Source organism: Arachis ipaensis, chromosome B01 (assembly GCF_000816755.2).
Source record: "Arachis ipaensis cultivar K30076 chromosome B01, Araip1.1, whole genome shotgun sequence".
NCBI classification, from domain to species: Eukaryota; Viridiplantae; Streptophyta; class Magnoliopsida; order Fabales; family Fabaceae; genus Arachis; species Arachis ipaensis.
In genome coordinates, this window is record NC_029785.2 from 137,006,712 (window position 1) to 137,017,532 (window position 10,821).

A 10,821-nucleotide genomic window follows, 5' to 3' on the forward strand; every position below is an offset into this window, starting at 1 on the left:
GACTTTATTTAAAAGGTTTGAGTAAATTTTACATAGTTATTATTTTTTTTTTTATTTGCCATATGTTTGTCATGAAATTATTTTTTTAAAAAATTTAAACTAATAGAAAAGAGTACATAAATGATTATATTTCTAATATACCACTTATGTAAGTCTTTTTTAGATTTTGTGAACTTTTGAATAGGCTTTTTTTTTCTTATTTATCTTGTGCTATTTTTTTTTTGAGTCCAATAAGAATCGAACTCTATATTTTTCAGCATAAAAACTGATTCTGTTCTGTATAAGGCCCAAGCATATAAAACGGGCTAATAAAAAATCCAAACCCAAAATGATATACTGCAAAACTTTATTCAGTATTACGATAAATAGAAATGAACTGTAAAATCATACAAATCTAGAGAAATTAACACGTAACATACAAACGACTATGTGGTCAAGCGATAAATGACAAGAGAGCCATTGATAGAGATAAATGTATAAAAATAAGCTGGATACAAAAGGGAGGTGGATTGTTTTTCTATATAATTTTTATTATCATAATCTATTTACTCATTTAGGTATCAAAATATTTCTGCAAGTACTGACTCCAACTCGTGAACTTGAGGGAAGACAAAGTCTCAAATTTTTTTTTTTTCATTAGCTACACTACATTCGTCTTCACTTTAAATAGATACTAAATTATGAAATCACATATTTCAAAAGTTTAAATTGATAGAAGAAAACACAATTGATTATAAAAGTTTTAAAATAATGTTACGGTACTACTTTTTCCTAAACACTTAAATTAATAAAAAAAATACATAAATAATTATATCTCTAACACATATAACTAACTAATGTAATATTAAACAAATTGTCATAGTAGTAATTATATTGCATATTCACATTCATAAATTCATACATAGTACTATAATGGTTAATTGAGTAGTCATTAGTCTAGACAATGATAATTAGCATATGACTAAACGATATTCTGTCGCTCACTCTTATTTTGAATATGAAAAGGTTAAAAAGATATGATAGTTATATTAAATGGTTAATGATACTTTAAAGTCCATACATACACTAACGTGTAAACCGATTATTCAAGCTAATTAAATAATTCAAAACGTAGCTACGTTGGCAGTACAATAATTGGGCTTTTAATTTGTCAAACTCACACGGGAATAATATCAGTTTTTTAGGCTAAAATTTTTATATATGAATAATTTTAATATGAAATACAAAAATATTTTATTATTTTAGTGTTCTATATCATTGTGGTAGTAGCACAAATGACGTTTTGTAATAAAAAAAATTTTAAATTATAAAAAAATAAAATGTTACTGACGTTTTGTAAATGACTATAGTAATGTTTAACACACAGTTTGGTTCATGACGAAGGATTTTATCTCTAATAATACAATATTAAAAAAAAATTCGTTAAATAACAGCCCCACGAGTGCTTGAGTTGGCGATATTGATGATCAAAATCTTTTCAATCAAAATCTTCTTCTTATTCCAACGGTGATGATCAAAACCATATTGATGATTTGGCCAAAAAGTAAGCATTTATTTTTTCTTTAATTTTACTTTTAGACAAATAAACACTTCCACGAGTATTATTGATTGGATAAAGATTTGATTAATCACATGGAGATAGTGTTCCTTTGGACCTTCATTGGGGAGCAAGAGCAGCACATTTAGGAAAATGAATAATAATTATGTTCCATGGTGTGCTTAATTATTCCAGCTTGCAGGCAATTAGGAAACACACAATTATTTAGCTACTCTCATCAATTTTTTTTCTCTCTTTGCTTTTTGACTTTGTGGTGCCTACAATAATGTAGATGTATAGTAGTATGTTTTAACGAATCTATGTCTAATTGTTGTGGAAAATGAAGGACATAATCCGAATATTCACACACTGTTAATTATACTAATGTTGACAAATTAAAAGAGTAGTTGGAAATAAAAAAGAATGATTGATGACGCTACATCAAGTTAAGATAGGATCTAACCATAATTACCATACCTTAATGTCTTTCTTTTTCACTAATTCTAGAATGGTGGCTGCTTCATTTTTGTCTTTTTCCCATTTTCTAGCTACCTACCTGACTTCTTATTATAAAGTATATATTCAATTAAACATTCTATTTTATGAATTTGATTTTTCAAAAAAGCTATCTTCACGCAATAAATCACTCACCAAATTAACTATTATATATTTATGTATAAATATACGTGTTGTTTAATTTATTTTTAATATATATTTATATTTTAACAAATATTTTATATGAATTACTAATTTGATAGTTAATTTTTTTTTGTATAAACGTAACATAATTATTAATTTTTATACTGTAAATACTACAACAAAACCTAATTTAAGCGATCATTTGGGAGAACCTGTCAAATAGAAACGCCGTCACTGCAATCCCTACTTTCACATATCAGCGGTGAAACACAACCGCCTCTGAAGCACAAACCCAGCGGCAGCAATCACGCTCGTTCCACGGCGGTTTATGAAATTCGCGCCATTACTTGCTCATTCTGCCTAATTTCTCTTTCCTTCGCACTTCTCGCTAGCTCCACTACCCACTATTATCTCCCATTACCCCAATTTTTCATTCTTCCCAAATCTAGCGCGCCCAGAACCCCAAGTGCAGTGAAAAGTAAATCTTCGTGCAAAACGAAAATCTGCAACGAATTACTGCTTAGCAAAACTATACATATTTGTTCCTGTCCCTGGTAAGTTAATTGTGTTTTTTTTTTTTATTCTTTTCTGATTCAATTTTATGCTTCTTCTAGTTAATAATTAGTGATAACCTATTATCTTATTCTCTAGTTGTTTCTCCTTCTTGTTCATCACTCTAAACACACAATTTTCTCTTTTGAAAGCGCAAATTTCTTCAATTTAAGATTACTCTATCTCTTTTTCTATTAGGATTTTCTTTCCTCTTTATTTTCTCTATTTTTCTTCAATTAGTCGGGGTAAAATAATCCATTGTTCATTGTCAACTAAGATGCTAACTATATCTTTAGGAGGATTATCCCAAGAATAGAGACCATGTTTTAGTTCTAAATTTTTCTGCGCAAGGTAATCTGCGCTTCTGTTACCTTCTCTACATATATGTACAAAAAAAAACTCCAAATTGGAATCTGGCCATAACTTTTTTTATTTTGAAAACAGGCCATAATTAACCATTAAAATGTTTGGTTTGGTAAAATGGGCTGACGCCCTATAGCTTGTAACCTCAAGGCCCAAATATGTTTTGATTTGGGCCGGGTTGCAATGTTATTTCATAGTTTTGATTTGGGCCTTTAATTATTAAAATAAGATTCTATCCATTTCAAAACTAAAACCTGAGTGAGTGTTTTTTCTGGGAAGCTAACAATGGCGCTCCAAGTTCAAGCAGTTCCACCGAGTTGTTCACTCTCTTCTTCCGCGTTATCTCGTTCTTCTTCTTCTTCTTCTCTTCATTTTCTGGTTTCTCAATCTCATTCTAAAGGCCACGCTACTATCAAGTTCCGAATTTGCTGTTCCAATCAGACTGCTCAAGTTGACACTCTACCAGTTAAGGTACCTTTGGAAGCATCAAACAACACAGAGAACAAGATTAAGAAGAAGAAGAAGAAGAAGAGCAACCTGAGACCAAGTTTCTTTGATCAAATTCGTGATAAATGGTCTCACAAATTGGGTTCCCAGAGAGAAAGGCTCCCCTGGCAAGAACAACAATCAGCAGAAGAAGAAGAAGATGAAGATGAAGAAGAAGAAGAAGATGATGATGATGATGATGAAGGTGAAGAGGAAGAGTGTGATCAGAAGAATTCAGCGAGTTACTCTTTGGATTTTCAATTCCCAAAGCGTTTATCTCCTTGGGCTCAAGCAACTAACCGCAAAAGTTCACGTTTTGAGTCTGAATCAGAGTCTGATGCTAAGGAAAATGGCGGCATTGATGGTTCCGTTTTCAAAAGAGAGGAAATTTCTGTGGATAACGGTGAGGTTAGAAGAGGGGTAGAAGAAAAAACGTTTCTTTTGAATAATTCTGTAATGGGAAGTGTGAATGTAGTGGATACAAGTGAAGGAGAGAGGAAAAGGAGAAGTAACACGGCGTTGGCGGAGAGACTGATACCGGAGCATGAACTGAGGAGGCTCAGAAATGTAGCATTGAGGATGGTTGAGAGGTTCGAGGTTGGAGTTTCCGGCATCAATGGGGAGTTAGTGGATTCCATTCATGCAAAGTGGAGGGATAGTGAAGTGGTCAAGTTGAAATTTGAAGGTCCTCTTGGTGCTAACATGAAAAGAGCTCATCACACTCTTGAGGTATATGCCAATTTTCATCAATATTTGCTTCCTATGGTTTAGTTTAGTGATGTTTGATCCATGTAGCTGGCTTATCTAGGATAACAAGGTTAGTTTCTGTTTGCTAACAGGGAGATGCAACCTTGATTTTCAATTTATTGATTGCTTGTTGGATGGTCCTTTTTTTTTTCCCAATTGTTAAGCACAACAATAAATTTTCAAATAAGTAATAGTTTCAACAACAGCAATAGTTTTGATGTGCAACAAGTTGCTTGCAGATACATTGATTTATGAATGTAGAAAGCAGGTTAGAACTACTTATCAACATGAACTGGAGTTAGTGTATCATAGATTTTCAAAATGGTGTTTGTTTTAATGACAGTATTATCTTCATGATTGATCAGAGTAAAACTGGAGGTTTAGTGGTATGGCGGTCTGGCAGTTCGATAGTGTTGTATAGAGGAATGACTTACAAGCTTCCTTGTGTTGAATTTTATACAAAAGTAAATCATGTTAAGGAGAATAGCGCCCAAGTTGGAAGTGGAGGTGATGGTCAAGTTAGTGAAAAAGAACCAATTGGAGAAACAGACTCATTAACCCGAGTCTCTTCGAAATATTTGAAGCATATGACTGAAGAGGAATTGATGGAACTGACTGAACTCAACCAAATCTTAGATGAATTGGGTCCACGCTATAAAGATTGGCCTGGCCGCGAGCCATTACCTGTCGATGCAGACTTGTTACCTGCCATGGTTCCAGGATATAAAACCCCATTTAGATTACTTCCTTATCGGGTAAAACGTTCTTTAAGCAATGAGGAAATGACTCACTTCCGTAGGCTTGCAAGAATAACGGCTCCACACTTTGCCCTTGGTATGCAAGAAACTATGCAGTTGCATTCTTGTTTTGCAAGTGTCTGTTTCCAAATGATACCATATGTTTACTGCTGCAGGTAGAAACAGAGAACTGCAAGGTCTGGCCAATGCTATGGCGAAGCTTTGGGAAAAATGTGCTATTGCGAAGATAGCCATCAAACGAGGTGTCCCCCATACACGTAATGAGAGGATGGCTGAAGAACTCAGGGTATTACATACAAACACCTGGAATTTGGCAACAGAACTTTTTTAAATTTAATTATGTTGAAACATTTATCATGCTTCATCTTTTAAGATTATGAGAGTTTAGTTGGTAGTTGACATGTTTCCCCCTTTTTTGTTATCAATTTCCTTGTCGATTAGCATAGTGAATAACTACTCCCTACTTTGGATTTATGGTGGTTGCATAATTTCACACATGCAGAGATTGACCGGCGGAACTCTACTCTCTAGAAATAAGGAATATATTGTATTTTACAGGGGCAATGACTTCTTGCCTCCTGCAATGACTCATGTACTGACTGAGAGAGAGAAACTGTCCATACTCCAGCAAGACGAGGAAGAGAAGGCACGACAAAGTGCTTTGCCTATTAATGGATTAAAAAGCAAAACATCTCAAGTGCCATTAGTAGCTGGAACCCTTGCTGAGACTAGGGCAGCAAGCACTAACTGGGGACACGAACCGACCAGGGAAGAAGTTCAGAATATGATGAGAGATTCTGCCTTGCGTAAACTTGAATCTTTTATCAGAAACCTCGAGAAGAAACTAGCTCTGGTAAGTTACAAGATACCAAGTCAAAAAAAAAGAAAAAGAAAAGAAAGAACAGTTTTGTTCACATCCATCTAACTTCCGATGCTTGTAGGCTAAAGCAAGAGTCAGGAAGGCTGAGAGAGCTCTAGCAAAAGTGCAGGCTGATCTTGATCCAGCAGATCTTCCAACTGATATTGAAACACTAATAGATGAAGAGAGATTTTTATTTCGGAAGATTGGTCTGAGTATGAAGCCATACTTAGTTCTAGGTAAGCATATTAATATTACAACTCAATGAATAGCTGCTTTTGTTTATGGCTTAACGGCTTATACAATAAATGTTAGAGGCATGACTATTTTTCTTTTTCCTTTTAGGGAGGCGAGATGTTTTCGCTGGCACCATAGAAAACATGCATCTACACTGGAAGTATCGCGAGTTGGTAAAGATAATTGTGAAGGGCAGGAATCTTGCACAAGTTAAGCATATTGCGATATCTTTGGAAGCTGAGAGTGGTGGGGTGCTAGTGTCTGTAGAAAAGGACACCAAAGGCTACATAATCATCGTTTATCGTGGGAAGAACTATTTGCGTCCACAAGCTCTGAGGCCCAAGACTTTATTATCTCGAAGGCAGGCATTGGCCAGATCTATCGAGCTCCAAAGACGAGAGGTAATATAGATCAATGGCTTGGGGTTAACTTTAATTTCTACTTAGTGGCATCAGGTTTCTGATTAGTTTTTTCCAGGCACTAAAACATCACATCTTCGACTTGACGGAGAGAATTGGTTTGCTGAAATCTGAACTGGTATGATGTTATCTTGCTTTTTCATGATTCTGCTGTTAATTATTTTGGATAGTCTATAGAAGTTCCATCTTATGGTTTTGTTTCTGGTCTCAGGAGGACATGAAAAATGGAAAGAAGATTGATGTCGACAAAAATCTATACTCTCCAATGGATAACCATGTTTTTTCTGATGATGACTTGGAAGAGGTATAGTTTATACTTTACTTCCGCAACCAAATGCTTGTAATTTATATTGGTAATATAATGATCAATAATAGCAATGTTAATAAGCACTTTAAGGAAGTGACTGTTAATGGTACTCACTTTTTTCTTATTTTTGCCCCGGTTATTTTCATTTGGTGAACTAGAATGAAGAGTCACAGACTAATTTTAATGAAGACGACAGTGGTGAAGAGGATGAGAAAAATCAAAACAAGCAACTTGACCTTGTATAGAAATGCATTGCAATGTTTGATTGATAGGAAGAATAATTCAATGCTTAAGCCACTGATCAATGAAGAATGAAGATGACAGCTCAAGCACTTGAGCCATGCCTGAGACACATCCCACAATGTTATGCTGTAAATTGCTTTTTTATTCTGTGTATTGTAATTCTCTTGTAGCCTCAGCTAGCCTAGCAATATATCAAAAATTGAGGTAGAAGGAAAAATGAAGGGAAAAGGAGTACCCCCTAACATCATTGTATTTTTTTATATTAGTTCAGTTGTCAGGATTTCAAATCCTTGTCCACTATACTCTTCTCTTCTTACCTTTACTAATATTTCTTCTTTTTAGCATAGAATAGTAACAATTAAAAAATAAAAATAAAAAATAAAAAGATCTAGCAAAAACTATATCATGAACTAAACACAGCTTGTGTTCCAAATCAAACAGGACACTAGGATGCCGCAACCTTATTTAATATCATATGATAAATGTCTACATGGCATAGTACTAGGAGTCTCTTAACATACTTGTACATTGACTTGATAGTTGATACATTAAAGGCAAATAAACTTGACAGATACCAATCTTGCTTTCATATTCTCTTTAATCTCTTTTTGGCTTCCCCTCTTTTATTCGGCTAGGAAGTAGGATTCCCAAGTATACATGGCAATATTATATCATGGGCAAGTTTGATCAGAGACCTGCAGAAACTAAGGTTGAGAAGAAAGTTGAACTATATACCACTGCAGCACTGCTATGTTTTCTTAAGATAAAATAAACATATATTCACTTTTTACTCTTTTTTTTACTCTCTTCCTTCAGTAGATAGAGTATGGAGCTCAGTTTGTGTAGATCCACCACTAAATCTAATGGGAGAGGAGAGTGAGCTTTCCCAAAAGGACCAATTAAATGTAATACAAAAAAGTTAAATTCCTATGCAGAATTCAAAAAAGAGATACCTAACTAGCAGCACTCTTGTTTTCCTTTATGAAGTTCACCACAACTGAGGCTAACTCAGCTTGATTATCAGTGTATACATGATTTGCACCTTCTATGATATGTAACTTGTGATTAGGTAGGATCTTGGCAAACTCAAATGCATCTCCAACAGGGATTATTTCGTCCGCAGAACCATGAACTGTTAATACCCTGCCATGCAATAAACGCGGCTAAGTAGCTTTACATTCACATCTAACAAAAAATTGTTGAATCTTGAATCATTTACTTGATAGGGGAAAGGTTTTCACTAACCTACAGTCTTTGTCAATTTTCTGGCACTGTTCATGCATATTTATGTTTAACCGCTCCTTCAAACTTTCCTCAGTCAAACGAAAATCAACAGTTCCTACAATATATGTGTTTACCTGGACATAGTTATGATGAAATAAATGTGTGTGTGCAAGAAAGAGATGCCATCTTGTTATAATACTGAATAACTATGTTTCCATCATTTGCTATGTTCTCATCTAAACTCAGGAACCTGAATATGTTAGTTTCATGATTCTATATCAATCTCAGCATCAAAGAACATGGGGATGAAAAGGCGAGTAACCTGACTTCGACTTCAACTCGATAAAACCTTCCTTACTGATTTTTTCCATGAAGTCTTTTCCAAAACGTTCTTCGAGGCCTCCATTCATAGCGTATCGCCCTGAGAGGTTGACAACTGTTTTGATGTCATGATACTTCGAAGCATAAAGAAGCACTTCATTAGCTCCTGCATCAAGTTACAGAGATTATTCAACACAACCTCAGAAAAGACACAGAAATTAATGTTTCAGTGACACAAATATGTAAATGTAAGGTAACAAATTCTCTTCCACTGGATATGGATTCACTTGAACATCTATAATATGAACAATTAGACAACAATTCAACAAACCTTTGCTGTGTCCAATAATCGCGCTAACCGTACGGTTTTCTTTGTGAAAATGTTGGATTACAGAATGTATATCTTCAATTTCCCCTAAATAGTTAGCAAAATCAAAGGATCCTTCACTTTCCCTATAAGGAAAAAAATCAAAATGTAATAGTGAAAGTGAAAGAACAGTATACTTTACTAGTTTGGTGTAAAGATGCACAAACAAAAAAGAGAGCAAAGAATTCATATACCCGTTTCCGGTAAAATCAAATCGGAAAGCACTGATTCCAGCATTCTGTAGTGCAGCAGCAAGGTTCACCATGATAGCATGATCCTGCAGATAACAGTCACAAAAAACTGAATCGCAATTAGTAATTTCCAATAACACTTGAACAGTAATAACAAAATAGTTGGTTCTCCATAAGAGGAAAGAAAAGTAACCTTGGAAGCTTGAAGACCATGGCATAGGATAACAATCTCAGGGGTTCCAGAATCATGCAATATCCCCACTAATTTATTGCCATGCTTGTTTGGAATTATCACTTTCTTCTGCCCCACAGCTTCTGCCATAATCCAAGTTCAAGTTCAGGGATCTTCTGGATTTCCTTTGCTGCTAGGGATATATCAGATTGGAAACTGGATTATATATTAAAAAGGCTTGAAAAGTTGAGTTACTGTGATTGAGAGTAAGCATGGGTCCAAAAATTTTAGAATATGGCAATTATCTTGTTATTAATAAATAAGAATTTAATTTTGATAAAAATAATCACATAACACCATATTAGTAAAAGGAAAAGTATGAGAAGCTAATCAAATATTTGTATAATGGAGATTTAGAGAGTATTAGAGATATAATCATTAGTGTTACCTTTTTTTCATCAGCTGAAGCTTTTGGGATGAGTGGTATCATGACATGGTATTAGAGTTCTAGATCTCTAATACTCGGATGGTTATTCTAGATAGTATGGAGATGTTCATTTTGTAACTCATATAGCCCATTGTAGCTTTTATATTAACTGCCTGAATGATTATCTAAAAAAACAAGAGTGAATATCCCCACCTGACCCCTAATAATTATCTCGAAAGGACAACGAGTTCTCAAAAAAAAACACACTCAATCTGGCCTCAGATTTTTTTTTGACTGATTAGCCCCTGTACTAAAAAAACAATATTGACTTTTTTTTGGTACAAGAGTCTCGTTGTCTTTTCGAGTTAATTGTCAAAGATCTGTTTTTTTTTTTTGTCAAGAACTTCATTGTCTTTCGAGATAATTATGAGGAGTTGTTTTGCGTTTTTTTCAAAAAAACAATGGTGATTGCATTAATTGTGTAATGATCATTAAAAAAATTGTGTTTACACGATAACATTGATATTTTTAGAATATTAAATATGTCAAATAAGATCGTTTTTATTTAATGATCTAAAAACATCTAAATGTATATTTGATTGGAGGAAGTTCATTATAAGAATATTTTATCCACACTTAGATTGTAGTACTTGTTAAGACATTTGACATTGGGCAATTACTGTGCTCCAAGATCGTGGGAACTGCTACAACTTCCCATTGAACCATCAAATTTAGATATTCCTTTGGAATAACTGTATAGTCAAAACGGCTTTATATTATTTGGATGAGATCAAATTTTTTGAAGCCACTGATAAATAGGAAAAGTTAACTTCGAAATCAATCCATCCAGGTTCTAAGGGACTTCCAAAAAAAAATTGCTAACTTATATTCCAAAATTATATTTTAAGAGTATAATAATAATAAAATTTTAATTTTTTATATATTTAATATATTAAAAATATAAACAAATTA

At 33.9% G+C, this 10,821-nt stretch overlaps 2 protein-coding genes across 5 annotated transcripts; one reads left to right on the forward strand and one right to left on the reverse strand.

Annotated features, from left to right (window-relative positions):
• Positions 3,330-7,447, forward strand: LOC107643144 (CRM-domain containing factor CFM3, chloroplastic/mitochondrial). Its single transcript, XM_016346722.2, has 9 exons — positions 3,330-4,306; positions 4,690-5,158; positions 5,238-5,368; positions 5,585-5,935; positions 6,024-6,180; positions 6,287-6,579; positions 6,656-6,715; positions 6,809-6,901; positions 7,063-7,447. Exons 1-9 carry the CDS (start codon positions 3,377-3,379, stop codon positions 7,147-7,149), a joined length of 2,571 nt encoding a protein of 856 aa, XP_016202208.1. The 5' UTR covers positions 3,330-3,376; the 3' UTR covers positions 7,150-7,447.
• Positions 7,554-9,718, reverse strand: LOC107643155. 4 transcript variants are annotated; one of them, XM_016346755.2, is made up of 7 exons: positions 9,444-9,716; positions 9,254-9,336; positions 9,024-9,145; positions 8,730-8,858; positions 8,393-8,486; positions 8,101-8,290; positions 7,554-7,842 (listed from the first exon to the last, which is right to left on the reverse strand). In XM_016346755.2, exons 1-6 carry the CDS (start codon positions 9,570-9,572, stop codon positions 8,101-8,103), a joined length of 747 nt encoding a protein of 248 aa, XP_016202241.1. In that variant the 5' UTR covers positions 9,573-9,716; the 3' UTR covers positions 7,554-7,842. The 4 variants fall into 4 exon arrangements, with proteins under 4 accessions (XP_016202241.1, XP_016202235.1, XP_016202219.1 ...); XM_016346749.2 differs by having other exon boundaries at positions 8,694-8,858; XM_016346733.2 differs by having other exon boundaries at positions 8,694-8,858; positions 9,024-9,336; positions 9,444-9,717.